The sequence below is a fragment of the Amphiprion ocellaris genome, chromosome 20 (genome assembly GCF_022539595.1).
Source record: "Amphiprion ocellaris isolate individual 3 ecotype Okinawa chromosome 20, ASM2253959v1, whole genome shotgun sequence".
NCBI classification, from domain to species: Eukaryota; Metazoa; Chordata; class Actinopteri; family Pomacentridae; genus Amphiprion; species Amphiprion ocellaris.
Window position 1 is genome coordinate 26,159,483 of NC_072785.1, and position 21,364 is coordinate 26,180,846.

Consider the following 21,364-nt stretch of genomic DNA (forward strand, 5'->3'; position numbering starts at 1 on the left):
TGGATCAGTTATTATAGAAGAAGGGCAAATATTAGAGAAAAATGTGAATTACAGTTTCCCAGAGCCCTTACAATATATTTTCAAATTGATTGTTTTACCTTATTAAATCTACAAAATGCTTTTGCTTTTAGTTTATAATAAAATATAACAGAAAAAAAAGAAAATCCTAAAATGTAAGAGTGCAGTATCTGTAGTTTCATTGCTTTTACAGACATAAATATGTTTCAATAAACATTAAAAAGCTTTTAAAAAAAAACAAAAAAACACAATCTCATGTTGAATTAAATGCATTGTATGGAAAATTATGATATTTTTAAAGAAAAATCTAAATCAAAAAGCTCAAATAAAAGTACAAGATGGAAAGATTTTTAGTTTAGTCTCAGAACATTTTTTTTTAAAATTTTTACAAGATAATTGACTGTTGACCGTATTATAAATTTAATATCCGGATAATATTTGATTTATATATATATACATATACATATTTTTTTTTAAAAATTACATTATTAATTTTTTTATTGTTGTTTATAAATTTTAAAATAGTTTAACTGTTATTATGAACAATATGCTCTTTTTGAAAAAATAAAAAGTCCAACAATGTCCACATATATGGACGTCAGCTCTTAGTAGGTTAAATAATAAATTGATAAACAGTTTGTGTAAATTTATACTATATCCATCATCATACACATAAATTGAATTTACGCTGAGCTATTTCAGCAATAATTGAATATTAAACTCAAAGTCTCTCTCATGTCACTGCTTAAATCCTTAAAAACACATTTTTATGTATCAAAATTGCATATTTGAAAATTTTTCTCATGAAAATAATCCTTCCATGCTTTTAAATTACTCAGATTAGACCCCTTTATCCTATAAAATGTGCAGATCTGTCTATTCTACACTCACAACATTTTAATGTTTATTTCACAATTTCTTTTTGGGTCTCCCAGATGCTGTAAAATTGCTTTTTTATTTACAGTTGCTTAATTGTTTTAAATATACAGTATATTTTACAGTGTAGCTATAATGGAATACTTTTACATTGAAATACTGGTACTTTTATTTAAGTATCTGCTTCTTTCTCTTCCATGCAGCGCTTGTCAAAGCTGAGGGAAACTGAGGCTGCAGCCACTCAGGCTTCTGAAACTTCTCAGGTTTCTGAGCAGCAGCAGCATCAAAGACGAGAAGCAGGAAATTCCAGAGAGTCACTGAGTGAAGCTGCTGCTGTTTACTGCTGCTGTCTCCCATCCAGAGCTCCACGATCCACAGCAACCTCAGCGTGACAACCTCCGACCCACCGACACATCAGCTACACTTTTACAGATCACTGAAGCCACCAGGCAGCAGCTCAGCTCAGAGATCAGTGCAGGAGGACACAGGCTGGGGGGTTAATGAGGGTTTAGATGGAAATATGGCATTAAATCATGTTTAAATCTGTGTTTCTCAAACAAAATAAGATCATTAGTAGGTTGAAATGAGATCTCTGAGGTGGACAGTTGCCCTTCGCCTTCGTTCTCACCGAACATGGAGGAACAGGCTTCGCTCTAAACACAGACACTGGAATCAAACACCACTAAAAAGGGGAACAGAGTGATTTCAACCAACATTTAGTGAATTTCTGGATCATTTATGGCTATTTTAGCATTTTCTAGAGTCCAGGTGTCCATGAGAAAGAGATGCAGACATGTCAACTTCTAGGAATGCCCTAAAATTACATGGATTATCCTCCATTTAAATTTCTTACGGATGTAAATAAAATCATTCATATTACAAAAGAAACAGCATCAGCAGCTTCTGTTGTGCTGTAAGGTTTAAAAACATAAACTTGTCCATCAGATTTCTTCCTGTGTGGATGGTTCTCCCTCTGGATTTAACCCTCTGAACCCGAAAAACTCTGTCATGTTGTCTTATTTTTAAAAATCACCAAAAATGACACCATTTATCGGCTTCAAAAACTGTAACAATAGAAAAAAAACACAGGATTTTTACATTTCTAACAGCCTTTGAACTAATTGTCTTTAATGCGCAGTTGATTGGGAAAAATAACCAAGTTTAAGCTAAAATCATAATTTGTTTCATTTTATAGTGCGTGTACAACTTATTTTAAAAATGCCCAAAAATTTATGATTTGCATGAAACTGATTCTGTAAAAAATATAAAAATTCTACACTCCTTAATGCAACCATAAAGCTATTAGTCACTCAGCTGTGACCAACAGTCACATGACAAAAGTTCAGGGACATTTCAGCTGAACTGCAGGCAGTGTTTACACAGAGCAGAGAGGAAACAGGAATTAAAACTAATCAAAAATGGAATTAGTAAGATATCTGTAGTATTTAGAGCCACCATTTTTTTAGTTTTTCAGCATTAGGAACACATGTGGGCACTTTAAAAGATATTAAACCTGCTGATTCCAGTGTATTTTAATTTTTGTAAAATAAATATTTAAAGAAATTCTATTTTAATTTTTTATTTTTTATGATTTATGCCATTATAACTGAGTCAAACTGCATAGAAAACATTTCTAAGTTCTCTCTCCTTCTAGTCATGGTTGTGCTGTTTCCATAGAGGTGCAGGACTTTATGTTTCAGTGAAAAATGAGGCCACAGTGACCAAAAATGTGAGTTAAAAAGCCTCATAAACTGATTGTAGTTCAGAGGGTTAAAATGTTCCTGGGTATCAAGTCTTAATATCTATAAGGATTTTAATACCTCGCGTCGTCCTATGGGTCAAATTGATCTGTTTTAAAGTTTGAAAATGTGGAAAAAAATGTATTTTCACAGTGAAACTTCTGATGTCCACATTTTCAATATTTTGGGGAAATCTCTGAACATTTTTTGGTGGGAAAAAAGAAATGTTAAAAATGTTTCTTAAGAACAATCACAAAAAAATCAACCAAAATCCTGAGAATTTCACTGGATTTTGGTTGATTTTTTTGTGAATGTTCTTAAAGAAAATATTAGAAGTTTTACTGATATATATGTAATCACTTTAGCTATTTCTAGGATTTTTTTGGAAGATTTTCACTCATTTTTTGAAAATATTTACAAGAATTGTCTTGCCAAATTTGGGGGATTTTTTTGTAATAAAATTTTTAAGGGAAACTTTTAAAGAATTATTGGAATTTTCTTCCTGAAGGATTTGCAAATATTTAGAAATTTGGAGAATTTTTTTGCTGAATTTTTGGATTTTTTTCAGACAAGGAAACAATATTTTTTGGTGGCCGTAAATGAGGACAACAGGAGGGTTAAGGACTGTACCAGATGGTGATACAAGTGGGCATCCGTAGAGTTTGACATGTATGAAGATGAAGGATATTAATCAAGAGACCTACTAAAAACATTGGTTTAGTGATTTTTCTCCCCGTGTTGGCTTCACTACGACCACAGAACCTTGTTACCTGAACACAAAGGCTCTGGGTCTCTCTGAGGATCTCCACAACTGTGGTGGATACAGGTACGCCATCCTTTCAGACATCATAACACCAACAACAGTCAGCAAGCTGCTCCAGAACGTGTTTCTGGAACTTTCTCAATTCATCAGCATAGAATTGATCTAAAACTCCTGCTGACCCTGTGGGTAATACTAGATAATCTCCCACATTTGATCAGAAGTTTGAGTGTTTACCTGCGGACTTGTGGGCAAGGATGAGGGTTGCATGTACGGTTGGTCTGTGGTCTTGGCAGAGATGCACAGAGATAATCAGGATAGGCCTCGTTGTCAATGGTGCAGAAGACCAACCGAGACTGGTAGCCTAAAGAAAGAAGACATGAGGAGTTTTACTATCCACAGAAATGGACAATAAAAGAAAATCTGCAAACAAAAGCACTAAATCAGCACAGAAAGGTTGAACATTCTGGTTTTCAGTCTGACCTGATCCACACTCTCTGCTGCAAGCAGACCAAGACCCAAAGCTCCAGTAGTATCCATTTCTGGAGCGTCCGTTAGGAAGGTAGTATTCATACTCCACTCCCTGGTTGGGCTCCTGGCTGATGAGCTGAGAAGACAGAGTTTTAAATAAATATCAATATTCAATCGATTGACCAGTAGTTTTGAGTTCTTTTGTTCAGACATAAAGTGAATAGATAGATGTTGATTACCTTGACAGTTTCAGTGAGACCTCTCACCTTCTTCAGAAGCGTCTTATTGATGTCATTGAGTTAGTGGACACTGGTCAGTGAGACGCTTCTGAAGAAGGCGAGAGCTCTCGCTGAAACTGTCAAGGTAATCAACATCTATCTATTCACCTTATGTCTGAACAAAAGAACTCAAAACTACTGCATCAAGAAGAAGACATGATGAACGTTTTCGAGCAATCGATTGACCAATCAGCCATTGTTGGCACTCCTTTGCTGTGAAACTTCAGTGTCATCTTTAAAATCTCCTCTTAAAACTCAGATGGCAGTTGTTTTAATCACTCAAATGATCTTATCTTGTTTATAGCTGAAGTTCTTATTCTTAATACTCTTACTGTATGTTTTCATTGTATAGCCACTTGTAATTTTGTTTTTTGGAAGGTGTCATTTAAGTAAAGTTTATTAAAGTCATTGTTTGACTCTCCTCATTATTTCACAGGGGCACCATCACTGCATCCTGGGCTTAGCTCTGCCCAAGTGATTGGTTTAAAGAAATACAAACAACCCAGTTTTTTACTGCCATTTGACAGAAAGATATTAAGGTGCAGTCAGAGCATTTTCCAGTCCTGACAGTGCTGTAGAGATAGGTCTGGCTACAAAAATAAATAAATTTATAATTGAGATGCTTCTTTCTTCCATTGCTTTATGTTGTGGGGTATCATGAAAAGGACATTAAAGATCTGAGCAGATTTGGAAACAGAAATCAAAGTGTGACAGTCAAAAGTGTGTGATTTTACCTCAACAACCAGTGGTTCGGTGGTCGGTCCGCGGCCGATGATGGTTTCAGGTACGTTATCACCCTCAGCTCCTCTCTGGTAGTAAAGAACGGTGCCAGCGATGGGCGTCGACCTGGAAAACTCAATCACCCAGTGTCCGTTCAGGTAGTACTCCCCACGCAGGTTCTTGATGGCTGCACGTACAGTTGAACTTTAGTTAGGTATAATTCATCATACTATAGAAATACCTAGAACGCTGACTATCTTGTATCTAAACTGACCCAGGTAGTTCCGAGTGGCCACAGTCTCCCTGATGCTGATGGTTGTGGCTCCGACAGGGATGATGAACATCTGGTTGTAGCCTGAAATGGAAAAAAATGACATAAGAATGGAATAAGAGATCAACACAATGCTTTTCAAGTGTAAAAGTGTTGTCAGTTGGTTGGTTGTTGTCGGTTGGTTGTTTTCAGTTGGTTGGTTGGTTGTTGTCGGTTGGTAGTTTTCAGTTGGTCGGTTGGTTGTTTTCAGTTGGTTGGTTGGTTGGTTGTTGTCGGTTGGTTGTTTTCAGTTGGTTGGTTGTTGTCGGTTGGGTGTTTTCAGTTGGTTGTTTTTGGTTGTTGTCGGTTGGTAGTTTTCAGTTGGTCGGTTGGTTGTTGTCGGTTGGTTGTTTTCAGTTGGTTTGTTGGTTGTTGTCGGTTGGTTGTTTTCAGTTGGTTGGTTGGTTGTTGTCGGTTGGTAGTTTTCAGTTGGTCAGTTGGTTGTTGTCGGTTGGTTGTTTTCAGTTGGTTGGTTGGTTGTTGTCGGTTGGTTGTTTTCAGTTGGTTGGTTGGTTGTTGTCGGTTGGTTGTTTTCAGTTGGTTGGTTGGTTGTTGTCGGTTGGTAGTTTTCAGTTGGTCGGTTGGTTGTTTTCAGTTGGTTGGTTGGTTGGTTGTTGTCGGCTGGTTGTTTTCAGTTGGTTGGTTGTTGTCGGTTGGGTGTTTTCAGTTGGTTCTTTTTGGTTGGTCACTTTGTTAGTTTTGGTTTGCTGATTGTTTGATTGGTTGTTTGTTTTTGGTTGGTCGGTAAGTTGCTTGGATGTTTTTCGTTTGTTGGTCAGTTGTATGTTTTCAGTCAGTTGGTCGGTCTGTTTTTTAATCAATGCCCCTAATGCAGCATTGTATAGCTGAACATTTATCTATTATGCCTCACCTGCACATGTGACAGTTGTACATAGTGCTTATTATATCTTTATTTTAGGTTTATTGTGCTTTTGTATTTCTTGTCCTGGTTCCTTCATGTCTCAGCTGTTTCCCACATGTAAGTTTCCCCAATGAGGGATCAATAAAGTTCATCTTAAATTAAAGCTGATGTATAGAAAAATGTACATTTCTGTGCTGCTGTGAGAAATAAAGTTAAAAGATCATTTTGAAATTTAGAAAGTTCATCGTACCAGTGGTCAGGTCTCGTACGTTGAAGCTGTTCTTGACCTGGTAGCAGGACTGTCCATTGCCCCCACACTGCAGGCAGGGGTCCTCCTGCTGAGGAGAGTCCAGCATGTTGTCGCAGCCGAGGCGCTGATGGAGGGAAAATAAAGGAATATTTTATGAGCATAATGCTAACTGTAGGTAAACTTTCATTTTTTAGCATTTATGTTGTCTTCTGCAGATAAAACAGAGGTTCCAGGTAATATTCAGCTAGAGTTATGCCTAGAATTGTTCATACTAAACACAAATTTTGGTTTAGAATGTTTTCTTTACTTGACCAGTATGTTTCTTCTGGCTGGAAATAGCAAGTGACACAATATTAATGATGAATTTTAACTACTTCAGTCAGATTTTCAACATCTTTATGAAACACATCACATCCAAAATATTCACAGGTTTTGAAATTTTAGAGAAAATGCAGTTTCTATCCCATTTCAAGTGGTGCCATTAGTTTCTACCATGCTCCTAGCAAGAGTTTTTTCTGCATTGGGATTTTGGACCACTGTGTAATACTTTACCTACATGTCGCTGCTAATACTTATCTACATTGTAAAAATAAAAATCAAATATCTCTAATTTTACTCAATTAATCTGAAGGAAAAAACACTCAATAAGTCATCTTTCTACTTAAACCTGCAAAAGGCAACACTCTCATCACAAATTAGCAGGTTTGAGGACCAAAACTACTACAAATACCTGATTTAACAACTGTTTGAGAGAATAAATGTGATAAGAATGATTTTTTTCTGTGAACATAATCTTCAATCTAATCCCAAAACCAGGAAGGAAAAACACAGTTTGAGATTTAATCAAACAAATCAACAATAATGTTAAAACGAGTGGATTTTGAGCTGCTGCCATCCGAGGAGGCGACGGAGATGTGAAGTCGGAGGTTAAACAGTCGAGGTGTTTCCTGACGAAGGGGTTGAAAGGTTGTGGCAGTAATTAGATGAGAAAAGAGCGAGAACAGAAGTGTTTGACATTAGCACAGAGTGAAAGTAATCTTTGATCCTGCTGCTCGGCTCCTCTGAATGTGTCACATTTGATTAATGAAGTGATTCTGTGAGCTGGAGATGTGAACTCAACCTCTGAGAGACTTTTCCTACTTTCATTTATTAAACAAATCCTGTCATTAGACCTTATCAACAACTCAGATTACACTTTTGGTTGTATTTTTGTTTTGATCAGACATTTAGAGCTTCGGCAGCCCTTCAGAATTTGGTAGATTTCACATTACATATAATATTATTTGAGTCACCATCTAGAAAAAGCTTGCTATTTGGTTCATCCATATTTAAATGACTAATTATGGGCAATACATGCTGAATAAGATGCGTTATAACAACTTTTTTTTGTATTTCCATTTGGTTTTCATTAAGATTCATGTTATTCCAAACATACATCAACCTTCTACATGATCACAATACATCCTACATGCAGTTATTCTTTCTTTAACATGTATTTTCTTGTCCAGATGGGAAATCTAGATACAGATGTACACATGTTAATGTCAGGTATACAAACATGTTCTCCCTGAGGGGAGTTGACATTAGGAGGAGCATGTTGGGACAAAAGAAATCTAAATCTCTGTTTAAACTTTTAATCTTACACCAGACTTAAAGTATGTTTGCAGAGTTCAGCACTTAAGAAGCTAAAAAAGAGGTCCCTCAGGCTACATTACATAATCAGAAGGGAAAAAATGAGACATAAACCTGACGTCTGTGCTGCTTTTTCATTTTCCTTAAAGAGCCCCGAGTAAGATTTTTTTTCCTTTGCCTTTAGTAAGTTCTAGGTTTTTGTGCATGTAAAAGGTTAGCAGACTTCAAATTTTAAGACTAAAGATCTGCAGATATTCTTATGAAGTGATTTTCTTCCACTGAAAACGCTTCTTCTTTCTTGCCTGAAACACCTGGTTTGGAGTCCAGGCTTTTCTTCAGTTACTTTGTGACATCACAATGTAATACATTTGCATAAAGTGGCCAGTTTGGCCTTTAAACTAAAAAATAAGCGGCTTCCTTGCAGTTCAACATGATTTTCTTGCTAAAACAACTTCTATGACAAGTCATTTTAACATTTACTGGCTGAGAATTTGTTTTTCAATTTAACTAGTCGAAACAACAATTCAAAATCTCTTTAATTCAGTTTCGACAAGTCAGAAAAAAGTTGTATATATCTAAAATATCATTATAACTACTCTGACTTGTACAGGATGCTGCACATGTGGGGCTTCCCATTGGATATTGATCAAGCAAAAAGCAGTTGAACAGTGTTAACAGAAGCAATAGCGGTTGCTGTGGTTAGAAAATGTCATGAAACAGAAAAACATCATCAGCAAAGAGTTTGTGGGGGAACGAGAGTCCTATTTATTAGAGACTTAGAAACTTATTAGAGATTTACCACAAATTTGGCCTCAAGCTGCTCTGACATGGAGGTTAAACAGCTTATTATAGATGGTTATGTTTGTAGTGAGTATTTTGAAAAGCAATCTTCCACTGCCTCCAACTTATAGATTATTTTTTCAACATCATGTCATTAGATCAAAACTCTAATTCAAGATATCTCTAATTACATTTTGTTGTGGCAGAATTTCAGTTCAACTTAATTGAAGATATCTAAATAGGAGAATATAGATATCTTGAGTTGAGAGGTATTAAAGATATTTTGAATTAGAATTAGGACCACTCAAAATTATAATGTAGATATCGGAAAGTGGAAATAATACTAGCATAGTAGTAGTAATTTGACTGCAGATATCCACAATTTACGTTGCTTTTGTTGTTACAGGTGGAAAGTCAGAGCAAAATCACTTTTTTGGAGGACGGCCTAAAAAAACTGAAGCAAAATAAAACGTTTTTCACAGAGATGCTGCAGCACTGCTTTTTTAACATTTAAGAATGTAAATATCTTCTAGGAGACATTGAGAATAAAATATTGAACATACAAATGTGCATAATATGGGCTCTTTAAAGAATCGGGAAGGAATAAAGTTGTGTTTCCAGATTATAAACTTTTCTCTCTCCAGATTATCACCTATTTATGAGTAGATTTAACTGTGGAAAGCAATGATGTACATTAAGATCTAACTAATTTCCCCCTTTGCTACCCTGTTTTCATAAACTCTCAGGTGTTCACTCAGGGTTTTTCTATCTTAGAATGAGTCTTTGGAAAGGTCACAACACATAACAGTAAGAATTACTGGTCTTTGTACAGGAAAAGCAAAGAGACTTGACAGAAGTCTATGCATTTTACTGTTATTTCTGACCGTTTGATGAGCAAAAATATCTATTTTGCTCAAGTAAATGATAACCCAATTAACAAAACTGTGAAAAAATGTCTTCATTCTCAGTTTTTTTTTTTTCTCATGGCTATAACCTCATTGGGGGACACAAAAAATTCCTCTATGCAGGAAGAAAACTCTGTTTATGTTCCTATCCGGTAGCAGCTTACCTTGCAGACTCCGTCCACACAAATATCCCTCCTTCCTGGGTGACAGGGCGTCCCGTCGACCACGGCGCTGCGGTGGCGGTAGTAAAAGTTTTCTCCTCTTGGCATGCAGTTTAGCTCACAGGGGTTCTCAGCTGTCAGAGGGAATTTAAAGTGTTTAGAAATACTGAGAAATAACAGCTGTCTGGGTTGTTTTTATTATCAGGGAAAAGTCAATCAAAAGTACAACTTAGTACTGTTATCCACAGTAATTTGTACAGAGTGTGTTGCCCATTTCACATCAAAAAACTATTACATATATGAGTGTTTTGCTTCTGACCTCCATAATAGGGCAGCCACTTGTAGCGTTGCCCCTGGAAGTCGGTTCCGTCAAACTGGGAGCACTGCTCTTCACGGAAATCCTTTGACCCCTCTGGACAGTCCTGAGAGGAAACAACAGGGTATATCAGAGTTCAAAAGTCAGCAAAGCAGAAATACTTAGAAGTTTAATTATAACTGAAACATCCAATAAACAGAGAGTGTCGAAAAATATAGTTTCTGGTTCATTTAATTATGCAAGACACACATGTTTGCAGATGATACCTTCATTTATTTTGGTGGTGACGTTATGGATTTATCATATGTATACTCATGTTAATAGGCCACAGTGATGTAAAATGAGATGGGGAATTAAAAATAAACATGTCAAGGGGAATAAGAATTAGTTTCAGATGTGTTTTATTACCTGAATGTTGCAGGAGCGGTAGGACTTGTCTGGTCCAACACAGTTGTGTCCTCCATCCGTCCTGTGTGAATAAACAAGAGACACTATTAGCTGATGTTTTAATAATTTAACTCTGATGCAAAGATAGAGTTTATCACATTATCTTCTGGGTTATTCCATTCAACATCATCACGTGACCTCTGCTCGACCATCTCTGATTTACTTCATCATAAACTATACATATGCATTATATTATATATAAATTGACTCAATTTCAAAAGAGCGCTGAAGAGATTTTGTCCTGCATTTGGAGCAAAGTTGGGAGACTTATCAGAGACATATTAAAAAGGTGAACGATGACAATCAAAGCAGTAGAGGTTGAAAAATCCTGACTTTTACCCTGATTTTTAGTGTTGCTTGAGTTCCATAAACATTGGATTTAAATTCCCTATGACATAACATGAGAGCATCTTTAATCTGGTTGCCTCTTTGCTCTAAAATGTCCAATGGAATGCCTCCCGAACATGCAACTTCGAAGATTTACCTTTTATTGGGTGTAATTTCAACTCAGATTTGTACCTTCATTGATTTCAAACTAAATTCAAGTTGAGGTAACTTCATGAAATTGGCTTGATGACTTAATTTTTCTTCATCCAGTGATCAAGACTCCAAGTCCAATCTCCTACTTATTTAAAAGGTCTTGACAAATTACTGTTCAAATATAAAACTGCAGGTAAGCAAAATAAAAAACAACTAATAAAGTTAATCAATTTTGATGTTGAATGAATCATTTCTTACACGCTACATGAACACAAACATGAAAAAGCTCACAGCTGTGGGACAGAAACGGTTAACAAGTAGGTACAGCGAACGTATGCAAATACAGCTCAGACAGTCTGCAGAAATAACAAGCTGCAGCTCTGACATTAAGCAACATTCCTCTTTAATCTGCACCTGTAAAGAAAACGAGCTCTCGGCACAGCAGAGGCCTCGACATCAACACCGTCGGTAAACTGTGAGGCAGCAGATCGCTCCATAACTCATTATTTAGTCATCCACTAAAGTGTCTGCCCCGAAGGCCGAAAACAAGCCTCGCTAGCTGTCAGCGCGCCAGATATGAAACCAAAACGGTCGTTCGCGACAACTTTTAATTTAAAATGACACCTGATGGAGATGTGGGGGAAAGTGGCAGTTAAACGCTGAATTGAAAAAGACAAAATGATAACCTCGCCACAGCTTTTAAGTCTCCTGGATGGAGGTGAAGTGATTTAAAAATGTCGAAATAGGAGTTCCTGTAAAGCACACGATGATTCAACACGTGGAATCACTGTGTTTAAAAGGTGTGATTCAGGCGAAACCTGGCAGACAAGATATGACAGAGTTCATCCAAGTAGGTAGCAGAGGGCAGAACTTCACTATTATTCACAATTCAGCTGAAGAGGGGAAACACAGACACTGACTCACTTTCTGACTGCATGGACATGTTCAGATCCAGCATTTAGAGTCGACACTTTGCTAAAAAACTTCTTACACACATCTATTAAGGTCTGTTACCCTTATATTTATATATAATATCAAAAAATGTATTTTCCAACAGTTTGCTGTCACATAAATGCACCAAAACAGCAGAAAAACATGAGTGAAAAGTGTTTGGGCTCGTTAAAGCAACAGATCATTATGTTCTGCCTGGTGGGCATCTGTCTTCAAAAAACAAACTAAGATTCCCTCAGTTATTGCTCAGCTACTGACACACCTACGTACTGCTGAATTTAATGCCAATAAAAGATGAAGCTGATGACAGAAAGATCACTTTGGGTACAAAACTGAATTTACAGATTTCTATTTTAAGCTAGAATTGAAGTTCGGAGACAAAAAGAGTGGAACATCTCAAAAAACTGCTAGTAGGTTTGAAAGGCATGTAATTTCAAAATAAAATCACCAAAATGACACCATTTATCAGAACCACAACATGTAAAAAGAAATATTTTTAACTTTCCAACACTCCTTGAATTGAAGTTGTGTAAAATTAACCAACAGTCACATGACAAAAATTCAGGGACTATTAGGTTGAACTGCAGGCTGTGTATTTACAAGTTTGGAAACAAATAAAAGATGTAAGTAGTGAAATATCTAGAATGAATGGAGCTAACATTTTATTTATCAGTGCTGCTAACACCTGTGGACACTTTGAAAGACGTGTATCTTGATGGTATGTTTTTTTTTTCAAATTTGGTGAAGTGAATAATCAAAGAAATTCAATTTTTGCTTTGCTTTATTTCTGATTTATGACATTTTAAATGTCTGACTTAACTATGTCTTATTATTTTTGAGTTTTCTCTACTTCTAGTCATGGTTGTTCTGTTTCCGTAGAGGTGCAGGACTTTATATTACAGTAAAAAATGAGCCCACAGTGAGTGAAAATGTGACAGGATGTCCATAAACTTTTTGGAGATTGGAGGGTTAAAACTATAAGCATTCAAATTATGCAATATTTTAAGAAAAAAAAGCAAAGATTCAATAAAAATCCAGCGACTAAATGCAGCTTTGTGTAGCACAAACTTGGAATTATCTTGGGTGTAACTAAAATGTTTTGAAGCTCATCTATGTGAGTACTTTTACTTTAATAAGAAGATTTTGGTGCTGATACCGAATCCTGCAGTGTGGAACTTTTGTCTCCCCCTTCTGGCAATGAGAGTAATTACACAGAGATCGTCCTTCCTGTGAACTTTCTTTTATTATCTGAAGCATCAAACTCTTTTCTTAGATGCCTTCTAGGTTTTTCCATCGTGCTCCTACCTGCTGTATCCTATCTTGTGTTTGTTTTTACGGGAATGTTGGGTACACAGAGATTTACCTGCCACTGATACACTTAATCTGCATTGTGTGAACTCGATTTATGCCCGCAATCCAGCCTTGAGTGCTGGTAATGGAGGATTTAACCTTTACTAAAGAAAAGAATCTGAGTAATTCTTCCAGCACAAAGAGGCAGATAAGACACACATCACTTCCCAGCTCATGAATACAGATCACTTTACATGAGGCAACACGCCAGCTGGATTCCTGCAACAACCGCTGTGAACACAACGTTTACAAGGAAAGCTGGCAACGTGTTGAAGTCGCACAGAAGAGCAGCAGCCCAGAAACCAACCAGAACATGTACAGATTAACAGTTTAAGAGGTCAAAACTTGGAAATCAATAAATCTTCTGAGGGGACAGACAGAAAACTCCCCATCCGATCCTCTCCAGCAGCCAACACCCAACGCTGAGCCGTCCTTTTATTGTGAAGGGCTCCTCCCTGCAGTGTGTTTTGGATGGGAGACAAGCTCACGTCCTCCTGACTTCAAGGCATTCTTTTACAATCAAGATACAGTCTGTGCCCGTGAACCTCGCAATTAGTTTTTATTCACACAGGGAAAAAAAAGCAAAACAAACCTGTGTGTGTTCAGGGACTGTTTGCACACGAGTCCGCCGCTGTTTGACTGAGTTTCTACATGCATTTATGTGTGTGGAGGTGCACCAGCGGACAGATTTACCTCTGAGTGATGCAGCGTCTGGTTCTCATGGTCACTCCGCTGCCACAGCTGCGACTGCATTCACCATAAGGACCCCATGACTCCCAGTAATCTCCACCAGGCACCTAAATGCAAAAAAAGCTTCCGTTTATACACTTTGCTGACTAACCAAGTCTATCTACTGTTTCCAAGGCTGAGAATAAAGCTTTAAACTTACATTTTAGCCCATTAACGTCCACATTTTTAAAGGAATTTTGTGGCTATTTTGGTTTATCTGTACGGGAAGGCTCATAGAAGAAATATAAGAACAAAATGCACATGTGATGTCATTTGAAAGGTAATAGCTTCTAGTTTCAGGATCATTTTACAAAAAAACTCCTTTGGATGACCCTTACAGACAAAAGGCATATAAATTAGTAAGGAATGAACATATAATCACACTTTATGATTACTTCAAAGAAGGAAGTCGCCTCTGTTTTTTCATATATTTTGTTGTGTATCTTCTAGAAGAATTATTCTTTGATGCGTATGGTCGCCGTAGAACTAATTCAGTGGTTGACTTGTGGAAACTCTAGCTCAACTAATTATGTGTAGCATGTAAACTGACAAAGGGTTGAGCATTTATGTCTTTTTGAAATACACTGTAAAAAATATTTCATATAACAAGTCCATCAAAAAAATGGAAAATCTGGCAGTAGGGTACAAAAAAACAAAAACTGTGTAGTACTGCAAAGTTCCAAAACAACGCAAAATTAGTGAAAATAATGGCAAATGTCTGTAATGTAGTTATATTTTTGACTGACTGAAATATTGTAATGCTGTGTTATTTTAAATTTAATTTCAAACTGAAGCACATTTACATATTTTGGCAAAATGACACATTTTTTGCGACAGATTTTTGCATAAACACTATGTAAGGTTGCATTTAATCGACATAACACATGCATTAAACTGCAGTATTCACTTTTTGCAACTAAAACTACAATTAATTCTAATTCCTAAAGCCAAAGATGGCAACAGTCAGTGTCTTGTTTCATCAACAAAGAGTTGAATTCTTACCTCAAGATATTAAGCGTGCAGGTTTTAAATGAAAAGCAGCAAATCCTCACATTTTAGAACCAGTAAGTATCAAAAATGTGCTTGAAAAATGAATTATATGAATATTTTTTGTCATCTAATCAACGAACTAACTATTTAAATTGAGCTTCAGGTCTACATTATATCTGAGCTACTGGATGAATGAAAAATAAATCTTAATTAGAAAAAGTTGTTTTGTAGGAGTTTGGTGTCTTGCATGCAGCCTGTACTGTTTCCTATGAGTATGTAATCATTTTCAGTGGGAGTTTACCGTTAATGCAGGAGCCAGGAGCAGCTGAAGGATTACCAGAGGAAGCAGCATCTTCATTGTTCCCTTTGGGGGGAGAAAAAAGAGAGCGAGACAAGGCACACAGAGTTAGTCACTGTGACTAATAAAGGCTATTACACATGGAGCAACTTTTTCGGAAACAAGCCAGGGCAACGAGCGAAGCGGTAATTGATGGGATTTGTGAAACTCAGGCCAACACATACAAAATGAAACTTAAAGCAAAAGGTCTCTGAGCTGATCTGTTCTGGCTGACAGTCAGTAAACCTCTGCTCTGTTGCCTTGCAGCGCTTCCTAAAACATTTCCAAGCATATAAATCAACCATAAATCAGTGTTAGTGTGTAGCTCAGTGGCTTATGAAGAAAAAAACATTTGGGCAGGCACTAATTATCTATTAAGATGTTGCCAAAACACTTTTACATTTATCTTTTTAACTATTTCATGAGCACAAGCTTGAAAAAAAGAGGCGCTTGTAGCCTAGTGGCTAAAAAATGAGCTGCAGTTCCTCAAATGGCCACTTGAGGCTGACTCCAATAGTGAGTCAATGCCCACAGACTTCCATGTTAAAATGAGCAAATTTACAGCAGAAATGAACATGTATGCAGCCTGGTAGAAGGAATAACTTTGGTCTCTATAGCTTATTTACACATATATGAGAAATGTACTGGGGTGAATTTTTATATAACTTATCTTTTTAAAATTTTATTAAGATTTAAAATTATAGCCACTTTGAATCACAAGTCAGTACTGTCACAGGACAGTCCACTCAACCTTCATTTTTTGCAAATTTTTTGGATTAGTGGGAAGTTAGATGGAATCAGGCACCAAACTGAGCTTCAAAATTGCTTTTCTGGAAACATCATGGAGGGTTTGTTCATTGTAAATACACAGTTTATACTCATAACAGGCAGGTATAACTACGATAAGTCCTCAGAGTAAATATCTGGACAACAAAGCAAACAGAAAACCAACCAGATGTAACTGAAGTTTTTAAAACAATAAAAAATACAAAAAGACGTGATTAAAAAAAACATTCCTTAAACAAATAAAAAAGACTTAAATAGTGACTAAAAAGATTGTGAAACTAAAGTTTAGCGTACATTGTGCAAGAATTGTGGGGGTCATATGGGTGTATGTTATTTTGATGCATAAGAGTGTAAATATATAAATCTGTTATATGTATATTTACATTGTGCAGTGTGCTGTGGCTTAGAGATAAGGTGCTATATGGTCCTCATATGCAGAAAACGAAGCTCTCTTGATGCAAAGCCAACAACTGTGTGAACATTTCATTAATTATTATTTTAAAATAAATCAACAGAGTGACTGTATATTCACTGGGCTGTTACTGAAGACCGTATCTAATGTCATTCAACGACCATAGTGGGCAAAAAAAGGATTTCATTGACTGAAAACTTGTCGACCAACATGGTTTTGTCAAAGTCAACACCAATACTGATTATTCGTTGTAATAGGTTGTACTGGCCATCATATCTAACATGAAAAAGCACTCAGGGCAATTTTTTACAGGACTTAGCAGCTAATTCTGGGCTGTGTTGTAGTATTAGTCAGTAAATAGTCTTAAGATGTGTTGAACGCAGTGGGCGAATGTAGCACAAGATATCTGGAGATTTTAGAACGACTGGGAAAGCATGTACTAAACAAAGCACCTCCAAAGTACCTCTGGCAGGCAATATTTGAATTACAATTCTGTTAATTATGAATAATAAACATATAGATGACTGAGAATCTACTTGTACAGTCTCTCATCATATCAAACATTCATTTTAAACACAAACCTTCACGGATTTGTGTGGATGACAAATAAGGACACCATGAATCTCAGTCAAGGAGATCAACAATTTGGATCAATATTTTCCTTTTCTCTGCAATTTAAGCAATAAATTCAACAACACTGACTGGTTTCAGTGCCTCAGATTTTGATAAATGTCATAAACCTCCATGTTTACCCATGAAAATTCAAATTACGAGGCACAGTCCAACTTTCAGGATCCAATATGTCCATAGTTCATTTACTTGTACCAGCTACTTCCTGAAATTCCACATCAGCTTGTAATCTTACTGCAGTTTCTGGTGCTGCAGTTGAGTTAAAATAATGGTTTGACATCTAGTTTTGTGCGATACAGTAAAGTGAATAGTGCTGGTTTGTGGTCACGCAAAGCAAGCGCTCTGTTATCTGATATTTTATTGAGTAATAGAACATTAAAAACATAATTGCCAGATTTACGAACAGTGAAGTAATCATTAGTTGCAGCTCTAAGGCAATTTTAAATCTCTTAAATTAGACTTAAGTGGATTTATACGCCTTAGTGAAGTGAAGTGAACACTTCTTTGCAGCTCTTTAAACAGCAGCCTTATCATTTCCTTTGACTATCTGTCACTTAATTGCTTAACTGAGCTAAAACTGTTCCCTTTGTTGCCTGTTTGTTTGTTTTTTCCACGGCTAATGGCAGGTTTCCTGAGAAGCAGAAGGGGGTCGACCGGAGCTGCCAAACCACCTCTGACCTGCAACCAGGACCGCCAGCTGCCCCGACCGAGAGCAAAGTTACCCCACAGCGACCGGGAGACGGCTGATCCAGAATCAGGGAGTCGTCCCAAACAAACAGTCGCTGAGCCAAAAGACTGAAATTGAGCAACTTAATGGTGTAATCTGAGCTGCTGTGTCTGGACCCGCTGGAACCATTTCTCACCTCCCAGAAAATGATGACAAACACACAAACTCAGGCTGCAACCAACACTTTTAATTCATTACAAACTGATGTGTTGACTGGTTTTCACTAAATGTAAAAATGGTGAAAGACGTTTAAAGAGCCTGAGGTGACGTCATTAAATTACCTGCACTGTAAAAAGGCTGCAGTGGAAGTAAAATACTGTTTATCTCGCTTCTCTTTCTGCTTTGTTGAAGGCAGTTTACTTCTGTGGATTCTATTAACTTCAAATTATAGTTTTTCCCTTTAAACTGGTATTCTAGTTTCTGTAAAAGTGCAAAAAGAAACGTTAGTATTTCAAGTTTTTTCAGTTTTCTCTGCTGGAGCTCAACCATAGTTTTCTCAAAAAACAGTAAGTCTAATGAGAAAATCATGCACTTTTGGGTAAAATGTTAATTAAAGTTGGAAAACGTGTCAACTTCAAGTCAACTTTCATTCAAATTAAGCCACAGAAAAGCTCATTTGACATTTAACTACATCTAACTTAAACCAGTGACATTAATATTAATTTAATTTGGATAAACTTAATTCAGTTAAATGTTATCAGTTGAATCAATTCAGTCAAGTTGGTCCAAAAATTCTCTTTTATCTGTGTTTTGTTTGATTCAAACCCCTAAATATTCAATGTAGTCACATAAAACAGAAAATTAGTAAATAGTCACATTTAAAGACATAAAATTGGGAAATATTTGACATTTTTTGCTCCGTAAGTGGCTTTGACTGATTAACTAAATGCTAAAATTCATTCAAAACTCATCAATTTCCTTCATATTAGATAATTTCAGTTGCCATAAATGTTCAGATAGAAATCAGTGTTATGGAATGAAATCAGTTTAAAAAAAAAAGAAAGAGGGATGATTTTGGTTAAAAAAAAAAAGCTCCTCAGCAACACAGTTACTAATAAACTTATTATTTATATCACTACTTTACATTTCATAACAATAGTAATCCATAAAACCCAAACAAAGCAACCACTCCCTCATATTTCAGAGTAGAGAACATCTCTAATTATTGGTTTGAAAGGCTCAAATCTTTATCAGAGCTAATTTCTAAGTTGACATTTGACAAACCAGAGGTGGATCCTGACCACAATCAGCCACTAATGTGTTTAGAAACTCCCTGTGAGTCTTGTGCATCTCTGTTCCAGCTCATAAAGCCTCCAGCTTCGGGCGATTACATGTTTTTATGCAACCAAATTAACAATTATTAGTCAGTCATGGAGGGCAAGCAGGGTCTTGCGTGTGTCTGGTCAGTCTGGAGAATCATCCAGAAATCCAATGGAAAAGAGTCATTTATGATAATTCTGCAATGATTTGTTATAAATTTAAGTGCATTATTTGGTTTAGTCGTCTCCTAAGTGCCTCTGCTGGATATTTGTTGTGGTTTGTGTGAAGTTAGAAAAGTTTGAGACCAGCTTTACATGAGCGCACAAAGTTCGCTTTACGCATCCTGTGGTGTCATTTCCACGTTTTTATACTCTTATGTATTTCTCTAAAAAGAAATGATTAAGTCAGTCTATAAAACAAACTTTTATCCAATTAAATCAGCTCATAAATTAATTTTTATCTCCTCTGATGTAGTTTTTGGTGTCGCTGCGCAATCACAAACTTCCAAACTTCCAAAAAAAGACGCTTTTTCCTTTACATATCGGCCATTCAAAGCAAATCTGACCCAAAAAGAAGCCTTGGTTGTGGTTTAGAGGAGTCATATCTGGCTACTCACCCTGTTCAGTGGTTCTAAACGCGGTTTCTTGGAGTCCCGGACCGGCGGACGGTGCAGGACGCAGCTGGTTTCTCTCAGGAGCTCCGACTAGAAGATGCGTCTGGAGCGAAGCGCATGCAGCGTCCTGGATATATGAGGAGGTTTATCTGACTGGGAACCTTTGTCTCTCTCCCTCACTCTCTCTCTCTCTCTCTCTGACAGGAAACCGAGCAGAGAAAGTCCCTGTTGGTTAAACCTCCTCCGCGGCGTCATCACCGCGCTTTTCAACCGTCCAGCCCAATTACAGCCCCTCCTGACAGGGATGGGGACGCTGTTTTTACGCGCAGTCTGTAATTTCTCACTGTAAAAATATCAGTTAATCAGCGTGTTCGTTTGTTGTAAGCTCCCCATGAGCGTAAAAAAGTCCCACTTCTCTGGAAGCAACGTGTTATTATGGTACTCTCCCACCGGTGCAATGTCAGGGTAACTATCCACATGCTTCTCCGCTGGGAGTTCTGGGTCTAATGGGAAGGCTGGGCTACAATTTCTGGATGGAAATGGGTCCCAAATGTTATCTGTCAAGAGGGAGTTAATTGGGTTGTGCAGTGTGTTGGTTTGACTTTTGTGTTTTGGATTTAAATATAATTTTCTCTGCTTCTGACCTAATTAAAATGCAGCAAAGTGTTCTGGGTAAAAGGGCTCATTTGGCACAAACTGAGCTTGTACAGCTGACAAGACACTGAAATGAAGCCTTGTTATTAAAATAAGAGTAATAATGCATGTTATATGCACTGGAAAATAAGAACAAAGAAAAGAAAGGCACTCAGAGAGCAGTTCTCTGCCAAGGTTGCTCAGTTGTATCTTTTCCAACAGCTGAAATCTTGAAAAAAAAATTGTGGCGGAAATCATGGCAATCACGTGACCTAAATATGTAGCAGGCAGCGGGAATTGATGGGACTCGGAAACACCCCCACAGATACAGAAATCTTTAACAAATCCGTGGATCCAGACTATAAACTGCATCACTGCCAAAATCTAATCAGTTGGTCCTTGTGTCATTTCTGACCTTCCCTGAAAATTTCATCCAAATCTCATAACCATTAATTTATTAATGGTTAAAACAACCATAAGTTTGTTTTTGAGTAACGTTGACAACAGACAGACAGACAGACAAACCAGTGCCAATTGTCACATAACTCCACCGAGGCTCCGCCTCCTTGGCGGAGTAATAAATAAACTGTATTTTGTTTTTTTTAAATGACTAGAAAATTACGTTAACCCCAAAAACTAACACACTATGGTAAAAAAAAAGTACATTAAGCAGATTTTATTTTATTTTACAAATTTTCCTATTTTAGTAATAATAAAAATTAATTTTATTTGAGGGCAACTTTCTCAGCACTGAAGCACACCAAACAAACATTTTCATATATAAACAATACACACTAAAAACAGCAAAAACAATACTAAAGACAGGGCAACTGGTGTTTAAGATCGAGTAAAGTCACAGGAAAAAGTATTTGTTTTGATTGTTGGCCATAAATCTTATTATTTATCCTAATTTATCTTAAATAATGTCCACATCAAATTCT

The 21,364-nt window shown here is 36.7% G+C and overlaps 1 protein-coding gene across 1 annotated transcript in view; it reads right to left on the bottom strand.

The window, feature by feature from the left end:
* paplna (papilin a, proteoglycan-like sulfated glycoprotein) overlaps positions 1 to 19,968 on the bottom strand; it is a 31,377-nt gene extending 11,409 nt beyond the window's left edge. Inside the window, exons 1-11 of the mRNA XM_035951637.2 lie at positions 19,794 to 19,968; positions 15,327 to 15,389; positions 14,000 to 14,103; positions 10,487 to 10,547; positions 10,082 to 10,184; positions 9,766 to 9,896; positions 6,285 to 6,408; positions 5,137 to 5,217; positions 4,877 to 5,049; positions 3,877 to 4,000; positions 3,631 to 3,757 (exon numbers count right to left, since the gene is read on the bottom strand). Coding sequence (XP_035807530.2) covers positions 3,631 to 3,757; positions 3,877 to 4,000; positions 4,877 to 5,049; positions 5,137 to 5,217; positions 6,285 to 6,408; positions 9,766 to 9,896; positions 10,082 to 10,184; positions 10,487 to 10,547; positions 14,000 to 14,103; positions 15,327 to 15,383 — 1,085 coding nt within the window. The 5' untranslated portion in view covers positions 15,384 to 15,389; positions 19,794 to 19,968. The remainder of the gene's footprint in view (positions 1 to 3,630; positions 3,758 to 3,876; positions 4,001 to 4,876; positions 5,050 to 5,136; positions 5,218 to 6,284; positions 6,409 to 9,765; positions 9,897 to 10,081; positions 10,185 to 10,486; positions 10,548 to 13,999; positions 14,104 to 15,326; positions 15,390 to 19,793) is intronic.
* Positions 19,969 to 21,364: the final 1,396 nt, after the last annotated feature.